This window comes from Arctopsyche grandis, chromosome 4, assembly GCF_051622035.1.
Source record: "Arctopsyche grandis isolate Sample6627 chromosome 4, ASM5162203v2, whole genome shotgun sequence".
NCBI lineage: Eukaryota > Metazoa > Arthropoda > Insecta > Trichoptera > Hydropsychidae > Arctopsyche > Arctopsyche grandis.
Window position 1 is genome coordinate 20,350,912 of NC_135358.1, and position 22,413 is coordinate 20,373,324.

The window sequence follows — 22,413 nt, forward strand, 5'->3', positions numbered from 1 at the left end:
GATCTACAAATGTGAATACATACAATGTATGTGCATATATTTACATATTTTATTTTTATGCTAAACTTTACTTTCAGATGACATAGCCAAACTTTTAAGGAATTTGAAAGTAGCTAATCAAATGCTAGAAGAAAATTCACCCAGGATGGTGGTCGAAGATAATTCTGATGAAGTTCTTACAGCAACAGTGCGTGAAAAACCTCAAAACGTTGATGCAGCCGAGCATGCATATAATGTCCAAAACGAATCTATAAGATTCGGAGCGTCTATTGTCTTCATCGCCGTAGCGATCGCTCTTCAATTCTTATTCGTAGATTGGAGACAATAATCTCGTGAAAGTAAAGATGGTGATGATAAATAATAGAACATAAAAGCTGTGATGCAGTTGCGTAGTCAATAGATCAAAATTAGACGTTTAATAAGTAATTAACAGTGACACGTATTGTATAATCACAAATAAGATTAATTTAAACATGGATTAGTGATTTGAGAATCTTCTGTGAGTTTTTTCAAGAAATGTGTGATTATAATTTATTATATTATGATGACATAAAATTTCATCGTTATTGAGGTTCTCAAATTACCGATTAACTTGTGTACTAATTTCAAATTAGTTTAAATAATGAAAGTGCATAATAAATGGAAGAAAATGTAAATGTTGCATACACACATAAAAAGAAAACGATTGTTGCTCAGTTGGTTGTTTTAAGCTATCGTTTCTGTGGAAGGTGTACATCACGAAATTAAAGATAAAATTCACATCAGGTGCTACTATTGTCTAAGTTTCACTATATATTTTAAGCCATTTAACTGAGGACTGAAAATATATATAGATTTTAATAATATACTCATATTTCATATTTAATTTGAATATAGTGATTTTACAAATTTGTAGTGGCACAGTCGCACAATCAGAAAAAAATCGAAAATTCTTATAGTGTGTAAATGACATTTTAAAAATGTCTCATTAACTAGTCTTAACATCTAATTACATCTTAAATCGCTCAATAATTCCTGTAACTAGTGTAATCAATTCTTTACTTTGTCAACATACGATATACATAATATAGAAGTTGTTCAAATTCTCATAATTAATTTAAAATTTAGACCAGTTTTTATTCAATATTGATTGTATATATTAGTACAATAATTGTAATAAATTCCTAAAATTATTTTGTATTTGCGGTGTATTTAAATAATAAGCATTTTTGCATGTTTCCCTAATGAAATGTTTTTTGCCTCATTTAAAAATTACAAAATGCAATATACTTAGATTATAATATTTAATATAACAAATAAAACAATTAACCGTTTTCTTTTTTTTTGATATTTTAGTTCAACCATGTAAATGGTCCTATTTCATTTTCTGTTTTTGTATTTTGAGCAGATTGTGTTGAGTATCGTAGCATCATATTTCTATTACCACTCCTCGGTCTATTTTCATCTATCACCACAGTTGACGGTGTGTTTCTATCATTCAATTTAGCTTTTGGGAATTTTATAACCTGATAATTCTCTCCATTATATTCTAGAAATTCTGAATAACCACTTTGACCAATACGTTCAGGATATATTCTACTAGCATTGAAATTTAATACGTCCTTATTCAACCAAGTGTTCTTTTTAACATCAATTGCTTTAGATTGGAATAATGTGAACAGGTCTCCTTTTGATTCAACATCTTTCTTTTTTCTCGGATTTTTATTTTTATTTTCATCTGTAGTCACCTGAAAACGATAGTAATTTGCTTAAACTATCAAGATTACTGGAGTGAATTTGTGAATGTTGTAATATTATTCAATATAATAATGGAACTCACATAATTTTCAGACATGTAAATATAATGACCAAGATTCAAACCCATTTCTGGCGTGTTTTCGATATCATCCAATTTATAGTATGGCTTCAAAAGTTTAACTGCTTCATCAATTCCAACCTATTTATGTAAAAAATTATCAAATTATATGTACTGATGGAGAATAAAGACACATTTTTGACAGATACCTGTCCATGTTTTATCATATGCTCAGTGAGATCAGCTCCAATGAGCTCTTCATATTTCTCCATGCGAATCGGTATGAATTTATCAATCAACCACAGCAAAAGAGTTGTACTCGCCAGTCCCCAAACGGAAAGACATAAAGCAGACAAACACTGAATCTTCAACAGATATGTTCCACCACCTAATATATCCATATTTTAATCAATTCACATACATTTCCAAGATGAAGAATATATTATGGTAAAATTAAATGCTATGCAGACCTTTGAACAACCCCATTCTTCCTTGTGTAGTATCCAATGGTATTGGATTATCAGCAAAGAGTCCAACAGATATGACTCCTTTCAAAAATTCAATATATTAATATTTATAGTACAGTAGTATTTTTCTATATATTATATTTAGTACAGTATTATTGTTTCAAATCGGTCTCACCCCATATTCCACAAAATCCATGCACAGAAGAGGCTCCAACAGGATCATCCACACCCATCAAATCTACTAAAGGCATTGTGAAGCATGCAATCATTCCTCCGATCAATCCGATGAATAACGCTTCCCAAGCGTGATATAAGAAACATCCAGCTAACACACGAATTGATAATTTTAACCAAAGAAATATTAATTTGAACACTAACGAAACGTTTACATACCAGTAATTGAAACTAAAGCGCCTAGAATACTATTGATAATATCCATAACGTCTAATTTTCCTTTGAAGCGTAGTAAAGAATACCTTAAAATCAGTTTGCGGTAATATATCATAAAAAAAATATAATTTATTGATACGTTTGATTTATATTTAACTTACAACAAGCCAAAAAATCCACCTCCAAATGATCCCAACATGGTCATAACTGCAGCACGCGCTGCATATTGCCATTTCATTCCACTTACCTAAAAATATTCAATTTTATATATGAGCCGTTATATTTGAAAGCGGCGGAGTTCAATTTTCAGTTTCAAAAACACTTCTATTTGACCTAATTCACAAATTGTTATCGCTTCTTTTAATTTTATGTCCAGAATCTCGGAAAAGCAGAATAAACGTATTGTAGGCAGTGGTGTCACCCCAATTTTGGAACAAAGGATGTCCAATTTTTTTTTCAAAATAAATACATATGCACATTTTTTTTTCGTTCAAGTAATTACATGAAAGTTCACTAAATTTTAAAGATTTGTATAATTTTTGACAAAAATTATATGAATTTTTAGATTAAATAACGGGTTTCCGGAAACTTTTGATTTTTAAAAACGGGTTTCCAGAAACCCATGGAAACTATTAGAGTGACACCACTGATTATAGGCCATCAGTATTTTTAAATATTGTTAAACGTAAAACTTAATTAAATTTTTTGCGAGATATTTCTGTAAAAATGAAGAAAAGTGAACTTATTCCACTTTCAATTATAACGGCTCATATGTACATTATGGGGAAACTATAAGAATTTTTTTCCAATAATTTCAATCACACATCACGCTATACTATTTCATCGATTTTGATTAAATATAAATGATCGAATCAGTACTTCGATTATTCAGATTTCATTCAATGTACCAGATTCTGTATATCAAAGTGTCGGCTATACCCATTTGATTGATGAATTTTTATTTTTCAATCAACTTAAGTAACCAAGTATACGCACGAGTGGGTAATTGGGGTGAAGTTCTATTTCTAGAGCGCACCCCTTATAACGTGCAATCAGCGAAATTAAACTTGAAACAGAATCAATTTGCTGAAAATATTTAACAACCCTTATGTTAATAAACATATATGCGTTTTCTTTGTTTCTAATCTGAAACAATATTTAGTGTTTTGTAAATAGGGTCACGCCTGAAGCTTTCGATGTCATTTTTTTCCTATTTCAAATTGTTGACTTGGTCAATGTCGAGCCCCGGTGTCAAAGTTGAATATTTAATTTTGCTTGCGTGTCTCAGAAATGAGCGGTGGGTTTTGAATGGGGTGGGTAGGTGTTTGGGGTGTTGAAAATCGATTATTCGACCGACGACAATCCACAAATTGTGACCTTGCTTTGTGGGTCGCGAAGACGTCATCGAGGAAATTGCGACATTGTGACTTCGTGGTCGAGTCCATTGTATGTAGACTCCTATTCCCACACCCTTACGGTTCTCATCCCCAACGACATGGACCCATTCTTTTGAGGTCAAATTTACCTAAATACATCAATTTATAACAAACGTATTTATCCCTTAATTCGACAACTTACGTATTTTATAAATTTGGATTTTCCACAATGGACCTAGTGGAAAACTCATCGACGTTTTTTAACGTTTAATAAATGAATGATAATTATTTAACATTGCTAAATTATTTCAACCGTTACAGCCAATTCAAATATCTCGTTGTGCAATTGCTGTAATAGGATATGTCAGTGCAAAATTAATACCATAAAACGATATGACAACGATGACTAATCAACTGATTAGCGTTTGACATTGGCAACTTACTCCGTAAGTGCTGCCAGAGTTAAAAGCCAGCCAACCCCACCACAACACGAAGAGTCCTAGAACGGCATTTACAGGCGATCCTGGTGGTAATGGGGTTCTTCCTCGACTGTAGCGACCTAGACGTGGGCCCAACATGAAGGCTGAAGCAAAAGCAGCCGACCCACCTTAAAAAATACACAATTCCTTTAAAACCAGTCCTTAATGTATTCCTTTGTATGTAATATGTATGCAGATATAGACCTATGAGATGTACAGGACCAGAGCCGGCAATGTCGACTGCTCCAAGGTTGTATAAAAATCCATGATCACCCCATACCCAACCAGCTGGTATGCAATATATTACGGTGTTCAAGAACGAAAAGACGCAATAGGCTTTGAAATTGCATCTAAAATTGATATTGAGTTTAAATTATTCATGCCATTGTATCGGAAGTATCGATTATTGTATAGAATGTTTGTGAATACTGCATCCAATCCAGGACTTTTCTGGCACTGTATTCCCAGGGCTGAGATTGGATTACGGTGCTGGTAGATTTTATCGAAATACGCCTTTGTCTTTGACGATTCTTCTAAGATTACACTGTTCGACAAATGACGACTTTTTTTTTTGGTTCAGAGACGAGATATGACTTTTCTTATAGAATTTGTGAACACGAATCTGGTAATAAAAAATGTTGATTGGCTCGAGATTCGGAGATACATATATAGGTACATATGTGTTTTTTATATCTTCATGTTGTTTGATCGATACGATCTCAAAATCTGTTAATTTCCTGTTCAAAATGAATATTGGAATCTATAGTCGGGTATTTTATCTTTCATTTGTAGTACTTTTCAGCTTTCAAATCTCGTAGTCGTCCAGTTCAAATCAAAAGTCAAAAGTACGTATTTTCACTTGGGATTTTTTCCCACTGTTAATGCTATTCGTTTATTTTATCGAGGCAAGCCAGTTATCAATAGAATTTTTGTTATTAATCCACAAGAATAATCGAAATATGATTTTTCTAAGTGGAATTTTATTTAATTCTCATATAAAGACAATTTAATATATAATCCCTATTAATTCAATTCAGATTCGTGTAAATACTAGTACGAACTTTTAGCTCGCAATTTTACCGATTTAAAATTCAGCACACTTCTAATTAACCCTTTTAAACGAAAACAAAAAATAGTGTGGCCAGAAAACTATCCCAATAAACATGTTTCAATAGAAAATACTCAATATAAAACATTATTAACAGTGGGAAAAAATCCCAAGTGAAAATATGTACTTTTGACTTTTGATTTAAACTGGACGACTGCTTAGAGAGATTTGAAAGCTGAAAAGTACTAGAAATAAAAGATAAAATACCCGACTATAGATTTCAATATTCATTTTGAACAAAAAATTGACATTTAACCGAAAAACACCAAGATATAGAAAAATCGCGCGATTTAAAAAACACATATATCTCCGAATCTTGAGCCAATCAACATTTTTTACTACCAGATTCGTGTTCACTGGGCATAGATCTATAATAAAAGTTATATCTCGTCTCTGAACCATTTTTCATGTCGAACTGTGTTATCTGTGTATTTTATCGTAAATATTCATTACAAGTATCTAACAAAAATTACGTGTTCAAATTATCGGAGCGAAGACTAAACGATCTTTATCGTGTTTTTTCCCATTTAGTTGGAACATGACAGTGATTTTTGCTTTCGTTTATGATATATTTATCTAATTTTTACAGTTTTTTGGCTTTTGCGGTCTTTAACTCAAAATCTAGTATTGCTGTACTCAAGGTGAGTATCGCATTGAATGGATCGTTTCATAAATATTTAAAGATTCAAACTATAAATATAAAAACGGATTAATTCACTGTCGTAAAGATCAATTTAATTATAATACATTATTATTTTTTTAATTTTAAAATAAATCAATCAAATATGCAGCCCAAAATTTTAAAACTAGAATGGGAATATTTTTTACGTGAAATATTAAGAATTTAGTTTAAAAACGGGTAAAAAATCAACAAGGGCCTCCATAGTCATTTTCTACATACATACATATATTATTGAAAATAAAAATGTGTGTTTGAACTGTTATTTCCTATTTTATTTTATACAATCAGATTTACGGTGAAATATTGCGTAATATTATATAATAATAATAATAAAATTGAAATATTACGGTGGAATCCCTACCGGAATTCCGGGATTGAAGATTTTCAGCACCGTAACCCCGGTACCGAAAAATAATTTCGGGATTGGAAGCACTATTTGTGAAGTTCTTCAGCTAAATCTTCTCATATTCTGATATATTAGTACGACTTGAGCACTTGTGGTTAATTCTGATTAAGTTAAATAATAGTATGATACTTGAGTAACCTACCTTTCAGCCATAGCTCCACTGACTATAGTAGTTGCCGTAGTTGCAAACGACAATTGAAAAAGGAAAGCAGCAAAAACCGGACCCATATCCATATCGCCAACTTTTGGATCGATGAAAAATCCTCCAAAAGCTACGAAAGGATTAGTATAAGGTCCTTTTCCAAACGACATACCGTATCCGAACATCCAATAAGTAAAACCTGTAATCGATTATCGGAAACAAACAATATAGATGTACAAATGGTGAATGCTATGCTAAAATTCTTTCATCACCTCCAATTACGATATCGACCACATTCTTCATCATGATGTTGACTTCATTTTTAATCGAGACGCAACCAGCTTCCAACATTCCGAAGCCTGTAAAAAACCAACTAGTCAAGTCGTTGAGCTATTAATCTGAAATTGTAATGAAAATGATCAGGAATAAAAACCTGTCTGCATTGTGAAGATGATGAACGACGAGGTGAGTATCCAGTTCGTGTCCTCAACGTCCAATTCGTTATCGTATCCGCCGGGAAGATGTGAAGTATTATTGGTATGATTCACGAACGATTCATTGATACCACCTGGTTGTTGATAAACGTCCATCTTGACTGGTGGAAATCCAGAGTTCCGATTTCGGATGGTGTCAGTGGGAAACTGAATGCATTTTCCGAGGAAATGCGTGCACAGTGGACAACCATTGTCTGATAAACAAATTAAATATTCAATCATGATCAATTTTGCAGGTTGTTTTCAGCGAATTAAGTACACTTTGCGACCATGAAGCCTGCCCGTTTCTACTATGAGGAATGCACATTGTTATTCTATGCATGCATTAGATATAAAATGTTTTTAAAGTTTAGTGCGATGTCAACTAGAACCGTATTTTTAGATTAATTGAGAATAAAATATCAGTTTTATTCTTATTTATACATTTTAAGTTACGAAACAGCAATTTCTGATAATGAATCAAATGGGTCTATTTCACGGGCCCGAATGTGAAACGCCCGAAATCGCAAATAGTATTCTGCACGCGCACATTATTACGGGAGGAAAAGCCTGTTCCTCTTGTTCCTGTTGTATCCTACTCGCGCAAATTAAGTGAGTATGTACCGTTTACGTTTGTGTCATTCCAGTGTGATAAATAAGATTAATATCATATTCACCTATTTTCTTTGAAATTAATACTGTTCTGAGATGCAAACGATGAACCTACATATGTATAGGTATCATATACCAAATAATATTTTGCCTACGTAATATATTCATATTTATATACTTTATCAACATAAATATTATACGTATTAACCCAATAAACCGGAACGAACAAGCCAATATATTTTCGTTGAATATTGACCTTGTCTACAAAACTAGTAACAGCTGTTTTGTATAACATTAAATCTATTAGTTATTCACGATATTCCATATTAAAATTTACAAAAAGAATACATAAGTGAGCAGATAGAGCCATCATCGAGGGTGATAAGTGGAGCTCGGGTCAATTTAATATTGATCGAATACAATATTCGAATAGTCAGAGCGTAACTTTTGAATAATTTATATATACATATTTTGCGTAAGATTTTCTCCATGCATTCATGGGGTTAAAAATGGTGGCGTGCTGAAAATCGGTCATAATGAAAATTGGCGAAGGTCATCGTTGTGATTTACTAAACGACAGCTGATAAACGCACGTTTCCCAAAACAGATTTCAATAAATAGACTGAAATACAAACATATGAATGTATTATATATTCATATTGTATAACAGCTTATACGTTTCTTCTGATACGTCTGAGTCGATAACAGAAATACAAAACTTTCTTAACCGAAGTTAGTTTTACAATATGTACTTACATATTTCTTTTTGGGATACTAAATTCCATCACATGTACAGATTTAAAATACAATGACAAACGAACGATTAGAATCGTGTTAATTCTTTCAATATATTAAATTTACTTTAGATCTATGGAATTCTAGAAACATTACAGATACTAATACTGTTTCCGATATCAAAAACCTGTATACCAAACAATGGAGTATTTATTTATGATACATATTTATGTATTATATTTGCTACCGTCAAAGTGTATTACCAGGTTGTAATATATTTTATATAGCGTTTAGAAAATTCATATTCGAATACAATTTATCTAGTAGATACATACACGTTTCTACTGGCGAAAATACAGTTTCATCGGTGCTCGCCATTTATTATATATTAGCCTTGACAATTGAGTTTTGACAGTTCAGATGTTTTTACATAATGCTTTAGAATTCAACAATGCGTTAATACTACTTACTAATACGAAATATGGAAAATAGTTTCATATAATATTACGATTTTGCCAAGAATGTATCATATTTAAAACGAAAATGTAACTTTCCGACTCAAATTATTAGTCAAGTGACGTTTGCACGAAAAGCAGTTCTGTGAATAAAATACATCAAATCCAGATCGCATTGAAAGGTTCTGTGAATCGTATTCAAAAAGTGGACGGAAGAAACGGAATACAATGAAGAACTGGATACATTTTGACCGACTTTGACCAGTCAGATTGTCATAACCAGAGATCGGCGTGGACGGTTTCTTTTCACACAAAAAAATTGTTCACTATGGTTAACCTTTTTTTTTATTACTCTCTTTGTACGTTAATGGAGAGGTTTACTGTTAATTTATGGCGGAATCCTCGGCGCCTAAGTCTGGTCATAACCAGAGATAGGCGAGAAAATGCGCTGAAACGGGATCCTATTGTTAATTTCTATTTTTAACCTTTTTTTGCTTCCTCTCTAGAGAGAAAAAAAAAGTTAACAAAAGAAACCCATTTATCCTACCGCCGCTCACTGATCAAAACTAGAGGTAGGATAGCCAAGGTGCCGCTCATTGTTCCATTGTTGTAAATCCTTTGTAAAAAAGATTCGGCAAACCTTTAACAATGCATTACCATTATGTTTTGCTCTCTTATATTGAACACTAATGGAGTGGGCTATTGATTTTTGAAAAGCATCCATTGAACGCCTATCATCGAAGCATCTATCTTAGCTACGTGGGATAGAAGAAACCGGTATCCGTGACGAGACAGAATGTTAAACGACAGAAAACGCAAATATCGGAAGGCAAAGATCGAAAATCGAAAGATCTTAAGTCGAAAGATCAAAAAAAAACGGTGCATGGTAAACGGTACATACTCACGTACATCTTTCGACTTAAGATCTTTCGATTTTCGATCTTTGCCTTCCGAAATTTGCGTTTTCTGTCGTTTAACATTCTGTCTCGTCACGTAGACCCGTTTTAAAAAAAATAATTTAGAAAAAAAATATTTTGTTATTTGTTTATAAATATTTTTTTGACTATAATGAAAAAAACGACTAATAATGTTTTTTCTGGTGAAAAAATCAAATGTTGGTAAAAATTTCTCAAAGTGAATACATTGTACATATGTATGTATGTAAAATACATACATACATTTCCAAACAGTGCCACTTCCCATCAGTGGTGTCACCCTAATGGTTTCCATGGGTTTCCGGAAACCCGTTGTTAAAAATCAAAATTTTCCGGGAGCCCGATGTTAGAAATCTAAAAATACATATAATTTTCGTCAAAAAATATACAAATCTTGAAAATTCAATGAACTCATAAATTTCGATTAATGATTTTCGAGATTATGTCGACGATAGCGATTTATCAATAAATCGAATTACGAAAAGTATCCAAGAAGGTAAGAAAATAGCTATCTTTTGCTGTGAACTCTGCAGAAGCTAAAAGGGTATTTAGTTTAATGAATAATATTCCTAATGATCAAAGAATTTTTTTAATTGTAGACAACATATCCCACTTAATGACCATTAAACTTCTTGGAAAGTCACTTTCTGAATTCGATGCAAAGCCTTTTCTTGAATCGAGGTTGCGTCAGGGGCATCACACTGCTGATGAGTCATGATACTACATAAAATAAGAAAAATAAAAATAAATAATTCTGTCTGTGTATTAAAATTATCGACGTAAAAAAATCAAATTACACTATTGAATTCAAATTTAACAGCTAGTGAATTTATACAAATAAGCATTTGAAATATTATTACCTTGAAGTAATATATAAGAAAAAATTTAACGTAAAGTCAGTATTACGTAAAAATTGAAATTTATATTTATTTTAATTAAAATTAAAATTTTCACATAATAGTGCCTTGGACGAAAAAAAATTATATGTATATATAAATTGAAAAAAATTGGAAACCCGTTATTCCAAAATTGGGGTGACACCACTGTTTCCCATTGTCCTTTCCAGAAATGTAACAAAACCAAAGGACAAATTTTCGTCCTAAGACAATAATTTATAGCATACAATAAATGTGTTGATCATGGTCATGTAGCCGCATTCGATATCGAGTAGACATGCATTATTTAAAAAAGTCAGTAATGATTTATCAAATATTGTCCCTGTCTTCGATCAAGTGCAAAAAAGTTTTTTTTACTAACCTATTTTTAGTTCGGAATCGATTTTTATTCGTTAAAATAGATTTATTTATTAGATATATGTACATATATACTTTTTTATATGCGTACTATATGTTTATACTTTTTGAATTATCACTCTTTTTCCTATTATGCTGTAGATTAACATTAGAATAATATAATACTATGATTACTAACCAAATTAAATTAAATTGTAAAATAGAAAATGATCAGTAGATCAGTAGCTATTAAAATAGATATAAGATGTATTGTGAACATAATTTCGTAATAATAAAAAGCATTTAAAAATCAATCAATTATCAAAATTTCATCAACACCATGTTTAGATAAGTATTTTTATCGTAGTCGTGTGTTCAAACTGCGATAATTTTACTGTAAAAAATTGTAAAAGTAGATCAAATAAAATTAATGGCATGGCAACATACTTACGCTTCTTAATAAACTTTTTTAAATCAAATACAATTTGAAACAAGCATATCACAACATAAAATATCTTTTATAAGTTTGATGTCGGCTAAGCATATTTTCCGACAATTTTCCGAGACATGGCTTACTTTGTAGCAAACGCTTGCTAAAGTTGAACTTCCAAAGTATGTTCGGTGAAAATTTAGTTTCAAGTTTGAGGTTACCGTTCGAGACACATGCGCAATTTGCTAACTCGCTGCACTCTTACTCAATCAATAATTCTGCGCAATGTTGAATCAGCTATCTCTTTCACATTTGCTACGAACAAAATACGCAAGAAAGAGATGGAAAAACTCACCCCTCTAGTTTCAGATATACACAACCAGTGCGAAATAAACGTAAATTTAATTCATCAAAAAGGAGAATGTATCATGGAGTGATTCATTTAAATTTATCAAAATTCCAGTTTTAAATAAATTAATATTTATTAAAATAAAAACATTTTCATGTAAATTAATATAAAGTAATACAAGTGTCTCAATATGATGTTGTTTTTATTGAAATTTGGAAATAAATTTCAACGCAAACATAACTAGTTGATTTTATTAAATGATTTAGGAATATAAAAAATATTTAATGAATATTTGATAATAGTGTGTATTGAATTTTTTTGTATATTTGATTCAATTACATCAATGAATACATTTGCATATAATTATAATGAAACAATTTAATTCGTGCGTAAATAAATATTTTATTACAATATAAAAAAGTTTATACGCAACTGATCGCCACAGAGTTGTATTCAGATTTGAATGAAATTAAATTCACAATTTATGAATTATAATTCTCAAAAACTCTTTTTAAAATTAAGTGTGTTAAAGCTTCGTATATATGTACATACATATGTGTAATTAAAGAACTGACCTATTCAAAACATTAAAATTTCAAATAAGGATAACTTAAATTTATTTGTATCTATCGTAAATAAATAAATAAACAAAGAATTAGATAAGCAAGCTTTTATTTTCTGAAATGTGCATTAATATAATATACTAGTGTTGTACCCGATGACATATCATCGCATGGGTGTTGGCATTAGTTATTTAATGAAAAAAAAAAAATGAAATGTGTCGGTTCGATCCGCACGCGATCGAAGTTTTTTCAAATACCTATTAAATATATTTAATTTAATATTTATATTTAATTGTTTAATATGAAAAAAAGCTAAAAAGTACATATAAAAAATATAAAACACCAATAGAAAAATTAATTAATTAAATAAATTTCCAATAGACGGCGGTAAATTCTCTGCCAAGAAGAAACATTGGTAGCAAATAGTATATATAGAAGTTTTTTTTCTTTTATTATTGTATTCGTATATACGTTTTGGTAGTGGTTTAGCTATGACGTACATATGCATGTCAAATCGAAACGACTATTATAGTACGGCGAGCGTTATCTGAGACAGACAGATATACATACACACAGACAGAATAGGGAATATTATATATTATTTGTATATGATTATTTAAATTTTACAAATAATTTCAAAATCAAGAGGTAATCAATTAAATTCTCAATTTAAAATTTGTTTCAAATTGTGAGGATCTTCATATACATTATGAATACATAGTTCAATTCTTTGAAATTTCAAATAAAAATCAAAAACCTGTATCTTATTTTTTATTGATAGATGTAATATACAATATACAAATGAATCATTTCATTAATTGTTATTTCTTAAATACTAAACGTACGGTATACATATTACCGGTCTCCGTGACGGGCCGGAATGTGAAATGCCGGAAAACGCAAATATCGGAAGGCAAAGATCGAAAATCGAAAGATATTAAGTCGAAAGATCAAAAAAAAAAAGGGTGCATGGTAAACGGTACATATTCACGTACATACTCACTTAATTTGGGTGAGCAGGATACAACAGGAACAAGAGAAACAGGCTTTTCCTCCCGTATTCTGCGCGCGAACATTAATACGGGAGGAAAAGCCTGTTCCTCTTGTTCCTGTTGTATCCTGCTCGCGCAAATTAAGTGAGTATGTACCGTTTACCATGCACCCTTTTTTTTGATCTTTCAACTTAAGATCTTTCGATTTTCGATTTTTGCCTTCCGATATTTGCGTTTTCCGGCATTTCACATTCCGGCCCGTGAGGTAGACCCACATACATATTACATACACTTTTATGTATGTATGTATTATATTTATATGCACATTTATTTAAATTAAATTTTCCAATCTAACAATCCGGCTCTGCAGTGGTGCGTAGTTACCTGACGCTGCCGGCAAGATGGCCGCCCCGTGTTTTTAGTTTTCCACGGTCAGATCATTTTCCCGCACTTTACTCTAGCAACGACCTAGTAGTTCGCTGTCAAGCCTCCCTCGAGCGTGCACCCGTCAGTTGTCTAGTAGCTCTAGAACAATTTCGACCGTGGAACCCGCCAATTTGGCACTCGGGGCTAATCAGTACCACGCTAGTCATTTCCAGATTTCCTATCTGCAAATCGACAAATTATCGCCAATAACACGCCTTTTATTTAACCAGTTTGATTATATCGCGAATTCGAATATCGGGCAGTCATCGACGATGAGCCGTTCCTCAAAATATTGATATTGTGTGTCGTGTGCACGTCGCTGCATTAACGTCGAAAATATGCTGTTTAATTAAAGGTTCGTCCAGTGTTAAAATTTTATAAGTGCAAATTATGTATGTGTGTCTATGACAGCGCTCTTCAAACCTTGTGAATCGATTTAAAATATATTGTTTTTTTTTTTTTAATATATTGCAATATATAGTATAGTATAATATATAGTATAGTATATGTATGTAGGTATCATCTAATAATATGATATTACAATATATTGACATACATATGTATATGAAGTTGTAAAGCATTATTGGCTTTAATGTTAGACTGATTATATTTATATATACTTCTTATCAACTTCGTACAAATTCAATGTTTAATCGTATTATTTATCTAATGATTAATTTTAATTGTTGAGTAGAGAAATAAAATATATCTGTACTGCATATTAATATTAAATTGCTTCAGTAGATTCGTACATGTTAATTTGATTTTTTGATTGAATACATTTTTTTTCAAATTCGTGTATATAAATTTTGATACAAGGTGGATGAAGAGAATCGATAGCAGATATTCAATAAAGAAAATGTGAAAATTGTGTTCTACAGTCGCTGTTTAGATATCGAACGCGGCTCACCTTTGATAGGGGGAAAAAGGTGCGACGGTTGGCCTTTAGCTTTAACCTTTCCGATAAAAAGGTTCCAGGTAAACAATGGCAAATAGATGTCTTAAGTTTGTTTGACATTTGATTTTCATTTACAATTTCTTTCTTTTTGCTTTCGTCGCATTCCATTCTAATCGAAAAAGTGTTTCAAATCGAGATACACACCTACATAGACGCGAATGAAGTTCCATCGGATTAATTGACAAATAGTTTATAATAAAATAGGTTGGTAATAATGCATATTTTATAATATTATAAATATCGCACTAAATTAATTAGCTATTGCACGCACAAAGCCAAATCAGCACGGGAGAATGGAGAAGGAAACAACACAAAAACGCTTTTTATTGCAGTGTTACGTAGCAGCATTAAAACGATTTAGCAATAACAAAGTAAACCCCTCTCACATACACCGAAAAATTGCATCGTTACACTCATAAGCGTAACATTTATGTTTGCATAACAAAGATTTATTGTTTTGATAAGATTTGTTCTACCGTTACTACCGTTGACAAATAACATTACGAGTATGTCGCATTACGTTTGTAAATATTTATGTATGTACATACGTACTTGTGTATATTTTAATTTTATTTTATTTTATATTTATTTACTACCAACTTACCAATGTTATAAATACAAACATGTGTACAGTGACGTTCCTAGACTACGTGCCGCCCTTATGCGAAGTTTAAAAACCCGCCCTTTCTAAAAATTACATTTTTATTTCGTAAATTTATAATATTTGTCAATGAAAACATTTTAATGACATATGCACTGATCTAGTATATCAGTTTAGGATTGGCTGCCCACTATGAATGACAAATTATGTATTTATAATAAAGTATAAACGGAATAGAATAATTTCAATTTACAATAAATTACAATTATTTTTGTTATTTTTTTTCTTCGGTCTACCGCCCCTCGAAATGTGCCGCCCTTAGACGCCGCCTTACTTCCTCATGATACTCACCGAACGATACAGGATACCAGATCACGTGAAATCATTTGCTCTTGTGACCTATTTGCGCACACATATTTAAATAAGGCTGTGTGATAGAATCGCAGAAATCTCCACGCCACGACACTGATATACACTGTATGCAGTGATGTGCTGCTAAAATTATAATAAACGGCTTGCACCTTCGCAGACCCCCCCCCCATTTTTATACAATTTTTTTGTTTTCAAATTAAAAAAGAAAAATTTGAAATTATAAAAAATATATATTTTTATCATACATTATAAAATTATTTACTTAAATTACATAATTTAAACATTACATATCTATATGGGATCAAGCATTGTGTCCGTGTGAAAATTCGATCTGGAATTACAATTTAAAAAAAATATATATTTATAAATTTTTGTCCGGATTTTAACAACCAGCTCTCTGAAACCAAAATTATTTTAGCAATCAGCTCGATGGAGCCGGTGCAAACCCAGAGTAGCACATCACTGACTGTATGTACAGTATTTTTCAAACTTTGATGCGGTTTCTTGAATGTATCATGTTCGTGAAATAGCACAGTCTCAGTATTTGTAGCGTACGTACACTCAGTAAATGGTAATTGGATTATTAGTAGACTACGGACCCAAAGCGCGCCGCTCATTGTTCAATTGTTGTAAATGCTTTGTAAAAAAGGTTCGGCAAACCTTTAACAATGCATTTACAACATTTGAACAATGAACGGCACCCTGGTTATCCGGGCTTTAATTATTAGTCACATTGCGGTGGTCATAAAGACAATTTTTGACATTAAAATCGCGAATACGCAATATTTGGCACTCAAGTTCTCGTTAGTATGATAGTTATCGTTAGTATGATGGACTTTTCGGCTGCCAGATATAGAGATTTTAGTGACTTTGTGACCAGTAATCACTGAACCCATCCCGAATGTGAATCGCTACCAGGATAACCACCGCTACGAAAATTGCGCGCGCGGCCTCCTGTCGCCCGAAAATTCGTCGCAAAAGAAAATTGCCGTACAGGAAACTGCTCAAATATTGCTTAGCAAATGCTTTTTTTACGAGATTTTTATTATTATCGACTAGAAATATGAATTTCGCATGTTAATACGGACATACGAGTCCGTAACGTCATTTTAGATTTGATAATAATAAAAATCTCGTAAAAAAAAAAGCACATGCTGAGTAATATTTGAGCAGGATTTGAGTTTACTTTACGCCAATTTTTCTGTGCGACAGGAGATCGCGCGCGCAATTTTCGTAGCGACGGTTATCCTTGTTGTGATTCACAATTGGGATGTAACCCGTTTACTATAAATTAGATATGGGATGAGATTTAAATTTAACATGTGTTTTCTCTAGAATTTTTTTCTTTATTTTACTTAGAGAGTTTTTTAAATTGCATTTATTACGTCGGACGTCAGTTGAAGATGAAATAGTGCATTTAGAGTGAACGGTATACTGGCGTCGAGGCGTCTGTGTCGTTGTTGTCGCTGGCGTTGTGATTTTGGTTGTGGTTGTGGTTGTGGTTGTGGTTGTGATCGGTGTGCGCTTTGGCCAATGGTCATTGACCACGGGCCGATGGCCATCGTCGTCGCTCACCCGTTCGCCGGTGGCTCGTCCCACGTCTAGAACCGCTCACCCGCTTTGCCTTTCTCCTTTACTAATTTACTAGTTCCGTTCGCCCCCCGGGGACTCCGCCCTCGGCTCGTGTCGCAGCCCCACCCTCACCCTCGCCTCACATCAACATTTCCCACTAGAGATAAATTGCAATTAGTCAAGGTACCGTTTGCATATCTTTTCTGATTACCATCAATTAACGGCCTATGCTATGATCGTCTCTTAGGATTTTAGAATTTTTTAAATGAAAAATAATCGATTTTGACGTTTCTCTGTCAGAACTGTCAAAATTTTAGACGCCTTTTTCTAGTCAAATCGAGCCAACTTATTATTTATTTCGCAAACAATATGCACACAAACAGTCGATTTATTTATTTGTATATACTATGATCAAATTTTATATGTGCAAGTATAATATTAATTTAATTCATAATGCCCCTGCCAAGTGTTGAACAAATTTTATATATTTACAAATGGAATAAAAATATGATTTATGAAGCAGTAATACACTGAAATTTTCCATTTATACAAATAAATACAATTTTTTTTCTTTTCTTACATTACTTTATTATTATTTGATAGAAATCATTGTTAAATAGCTTTCTTATACCTGAAGAGTAAATCCATCAAATTTTATCAAAAACATTATCGAGATGAAGTTAGCAAACATACAAAAAAATAATAAATAACCAGTCGTCTTTAAATTATAAACATGTTTGCATTATTAAACGTTACTACGATTATTTTTCACTTTTCACATTTCTATTAGTGATCAAACGGCGCAAAATGGCAAAGTTTCAAACCGATCGGATGAATGTAGGAATTTTTTTCTGAACGATTAGCGAATTGAAACATAGTTGTAAAAAATAATAAAAAATGCCTTGTAAAAAAAAGTTGCCTTTTATAATGATAATAATTTATCGCATTTGGTGTTTAATATCATTGACAATTTCTAAATTTAATTTTAAATTGCACACATGAGTTATGAGTGTACACATAAAGCAATTCACTTTTTTTTTTATCTATAGCTATAAAATAAGTTTATTTTATTTACAATCCAAAGTTCCATGTTTTCCATAAACACTTTTTATATATTATAACACATACAATTTATTATATGTATAATGCTTCTTTATGTATAGTTCTGCTGCTTAATAATGTTTTACTTTCATGTATTTTTGTTGTTTCAGATGTGCTCACAAATTCGAACAGATTATTTGTTCCTTTCGTTGAATCTTGCAACACAGTTTTTATCGTCTGAATTAACAGTTTTAGACGTGAAAGAATGCCAAGACGAACTGATTGCATTTGATCGTCAACAGTCCTCGATACGTGCGAAACTTTCTGAAATTTGCCATATTAACAAAAACAACTTTCAATCATGTCATCAGAGGAGCAGGCGTGCTTAGTTAGGGCAAGATCTGACTCTGAAAATTCTGGGAGAAATCTCTCAGGTTATGATCATATTCATCGTATATGATGTCAATAGTTATTAGTTGAATATGAATAAAGTTATTATGGTATTTAAACGGCAGGTTTTGGTAGTATAGGTAGAGGTAGCAACAAAATGGCGTATACTGAAGGCAGTACGGTGGGTGCGGAGAGTGGTAACGGCACCAATCCTAATAATTTGATGCTCCAGGAAGGTGTAGCGGACTCTAATGATAGTGGCGAGTTGATTGATTATCAGGATATGAGCGTTTTGTCACAATTTCACGAAGATGCAATCAAACAAGTAAGCATCGCTGCATAACAATAAAATTACCGACTTCATTTTCATTCTATATTATATATATATATATATATATATATGATATGATTATTGTTTTAAAAATGTTTTTAGGCTGGCTTCGGAAAACATCAATTTCTCATTGGTGGTGTTTTTGCACTGGTTTTTGCCGCATCCGGTATGGAATATGCTTCCGTTTTGTATGTCTTGCCATCGGCCGATGTTGAATTTTGTATGACGACTCGGCAAAAGTGGTGGCTTAGTAAGCATAAAAATGTATATGTCGAATTGTAATGGATTATTTTATAATTAATATTATTTTTTCTGTTTTATAGGTTCAATAACTTTGTTAGGAATCGGTTGTGGGTCAGTTTTATGGGGTAACCTGGCTGATCGAATGGGTCGCAGGCGTACTCTTGTATCATGTCTGTGTGTCAATGTTGTTTTTAGTGTAATAGCTGCGTTCATGCCCACCTATGGTCCATTTATGATGGCACGGTGAGTTTTTTTTTTGTATTATTGCTAACTTTATGTTGTAAATTATACTTACATATGATTAATCGAATTTTGTATGGCATTGTAGATTTTGTTCTGCGTTTGGAGCAGGCGGAGCGCCCGTTTCTGCAGTAGCAGCTTTAGCAGAAGTTGTAGGTGGTGATGGAAATAGACGAGCACGTACTATTGGTCCGTTGCTGAGTGCTGCTGCTGCAGGAGCTCTCTTGGCAGCTGGTCTCGCAGTTATCGCTTTGCCACTTACTGGCAAAGATACCGTTCTAGAAAATAAGGAACACTTCAGTGCTTGGCACAGGTATCACCACTGTCTTTAATAATATTTATATTCCTTTATTATTGTATGTATACAAATAGTTCATTTATTTAATTTTTAGATATTTATTACTGTGTCCTATACTGACAATTATAGCCTTAATAACGTTAATTTGGATACATGAATCTCCACGATATCTTCTTGAGTGTGGTCGTGAAGTTGAAGCGCTTATGATCTATCAGGTTATTATCACTCGAAAAAGTCTTTGTGTTCTTTTGATATTTGTAATTACTAACGAAGGTTTATGATTATAGCGTATATACAAAAAAAATCGATCCAGAACTGGGGGTAATGCTGGTGGTGGTGTGGGTGGAGGAAGCGGAGGTGGTGGATATCAATTGAGTGAACTTGAGCTACCGTCGAAAAGACCACATCATCGGCAACCTCCGGTAGCACCACCGCCTACATCTGTTTTAGCCGATATGGCTATAAGTATTCATCAGGTATTTTTTTTTTCTAATAAACTATATAAATACTACCGTGTCATAGTATTTAACTAATCTCTTGTGTGTTGTTGTTTAGTTTGGAAATTCTTTCCTGCAATTGTTCTCTGCTCCGTTTTCTCGCACTACATACATGTTAATAGGAGCAATAGCAGCCACGCTCTTCTGTCACATTGCATTCTTCGTGTATGCACCAAACATGATAGTCAGAACGAAGAACGCCGTCTTCCAAGCAAACACAGTCCTTAAAACAGGACTAAGTTTCGAAAACAAATTATTCAACGTCTCAATAGAGAACGTCATTTATGAGAATTCGACATTTGTCAACTGCACGTTCAGAGACATTACATTCTCTCACGTCGTCTTCAGATATTGTAGTTTTTTCGACGCAGAATTCACTAACATAATGAGTTCCTTTACATTCTTCGAAGGCAGCTATTTCCAAGGGTCCAAGTGAGTATTTGAGTATGTTTCCCATGTTGTATATCTATCCTTCATTTTATAATACCCAATGATTTTACTTCAGATTTATTGACACTGACTTGAATACTGCTCGTCACATGGACTCTGCGTGTCAGCTGGTCAATAGTACAATATTGGGTCTTTCACCAGCATGTCCACTTGAAGCAGATCATAATATTTACATGGAGGAAGGAGTGCGAGCTAGAGCAGCAGCTAGTGGTTCTGCTTTAATTGCTATGCTAATAACTGCAATTTTGATACCATTGTTAGGCAGAGTACCTACGACAGGTAAATAATAATGTATTATTAGATTTCTCATTGATATTTATTGTAGCGAAATCTATATAATTTTGTATTTTCAGTTGGGGCGTTAATATTAATGTCATTGTCCACTCCGGGGATGTACTTTATCAATAGTGAAACATCGATTATTATATTCGCATCAGTATTCACAGGATTAATTGCCATAGCTTATGTTGGTCTCACTCTCATTATAGTAGAATCGTATCCGGTGCACTTAAGGTAAGTTTACTTGTGAAAAAATGCTTTAAAATGTTGTGATTATTCTATAAATTAATATAAAATTGCTTTTTTAGGTGTACGGCGCATGGATTTCTTTATTCTATAGGTCACTTTGCGGGCTTGATCGCGGCTGGAATTTACGCCAATCTCACGTTGCACAGTTACATATTGGCAACGTTGTTAACGGCAGTGGTCGCTGTGATGGGCACCGTCTTCGCCACCAGATTGGTCGACAGCAGCACTAATCTGATGTAAACATGTTGATGTGGTTGACAATTTGTGATACATCGTAATTTCGTCGATATGAGGAACAAAATTTGTTAGTTTATTGTACATTATATTAATATGAATTTACAATTTTTATTATTATCATTATATTTATACTATATAATAATAATCAACTTGTAAAAATGGTGAAATATTTTTTATCAAAGAGTTATTATTGGTTCGCTATTTTTCGACTTTTGAATCTGTAGACTGCATTGGAACTTCTAGTCATTTTTTTTCCCGATGATTTATTTTGCATTTGATGTTGAGATTTTTTTTCAAGTCGTTCGAAAATTTTAATTTTTTAAAGGAATGTGTATTCCAACTGGTTTTTGTTTTCTATTGTGTATGTATGTTTACTTACATAATTTGACGTATAAATAGCTCGATTCTTAAAAGAACATACTGTTGTACATTTTAATAGAGTTGAGTGAGATGATAAGTTTAGGATGAGGTGCTATATAGTCGACATTCTTTTCCCATTAAGCTAGTACATATTTCATATCTTATAACTATATGCCAACATTCACTTGAATGAGCTTCAAGATACTTACAAATTTTTGCACTAATCGGAAGACTGATTCTTCGGAGAT

General features: G+C 32.5%; 3 protein-coding genes across 7 annotated transcripts in view; 2 read left to right on the forward strand and 1 right to left on the reverse strand.

Moving 5' to 3' along the window:
- qsm (Zona pelucida superfamily protein qsm) overlaps window positions 1-1,313 on the forward strand; it is a 30,809-nt gene extending 29,496 nt beyond the window's left edge. For both annotated transcript variants that reach the window (XM_077430015.1, XM_077430016.1), the window contains exon 10: window positions 78-1,313. In XM_077430015.1, the coding sequence (XP_077286141.1) occupies window positions 78-328 (251 nt within the window). In that variant the 3' untranslated portion in view covers window positions 329-1,313. The remainder of the gene's footprint in view (window positions 1-77) is intronic.
- On the reverse strand, window positions 1,310-16,100 carry Amt (Ammonium transporter). 3 transcript variants are annotated; one of them, XM_077430012.1, is made up of 13 exons: window positions 15,958-16,100; window positions 7,279-7,533; window positions 7,118-7,204; window positions 6,846-7,044; window positions 4,712-4,857; window positions 4,472-4,635; window positions 2,814-2,899; window positions 2,656-2,738; window positions 2,438-2,587; window positions 2,266-2,343; window positions 2,005-2,183; window positions 1,820-1,936; window positions 1,310-1,727 (listed from the first exon to the last, which is right to left on the reverse strand). In XM_077430012.1, the coding sequence occupies exons 2-13, from the start codon at window positions 7,433-7,435 to the stop codon at window positions 1,332-1,334; spliced, it is 1,842 nt and encodes a 613-aa protein (XP_077286138.1). In that variant the 5' UTR covers window positions 7,436-7,533; window positions 15,958-16,100; the 3' UTR covers window positions 1,310-1,331. The 3 variants fall into 3 exon arrangements, with proteins under 3 accessions (XP_077286138.1, XP_077286139.1, XP_077286140.1); XM_077430013.1 differs by lacking the exon at window positions 15,958-16,100 and adding an exon at window positions 14,006-14,187; XM_077430014.1 differs by lacking the exon at window positions 15,958-16,100 and adding an exon at window positions 11,739-11,978.
- Window positions 16,101-17,464: 1,364 nt separating this feature from the next.
- LOC143911219 (synaptic vesicle glycoprotein 2B-like) lies at window positions 17,465-21,929 on the forward strand. Of its 2 annotated transcripts, none has more exons than XM_077430011.1 (12): window positions 17,465-17,733; window positions 18,762-19,025; window positions 19,122-19,306; window positions 19,415-19,562; window positions 19,636-19,798; window positions 19,884-20,108; window positions 20,188-20,308; window positions 20,381-20,569; window positions 20,649-21,022; window positions 21,096-21,319; window positions 21,394-21,553; window positions 21,628-21,929. In XM_077430011.1, the coding sequence occupies exons 2-12, from the start codon at window positions 18,953-18,955 to the stop codon at window positions 21,806-21,808; spliced, it is 2,043 nt and encodes a 680-aa protein (XP_077286137.1). In that variant the 5' UTR covers window positions 17,465-17,733; window positions 18,762-18,952; the 3' UTR covers window positions 21,809-21,929. The 2 variants fall into 2 exon arrangements, with proteins under 2 accessions (XP_077286137.1, XP_077286136.1); XM_077430010.1 differs by having other exon boundaries at window positions 17,489-17,733; window positions 19,107-19,306.
- Window positions 21,930-22,413: the final 484 nt, after the last annotated feature.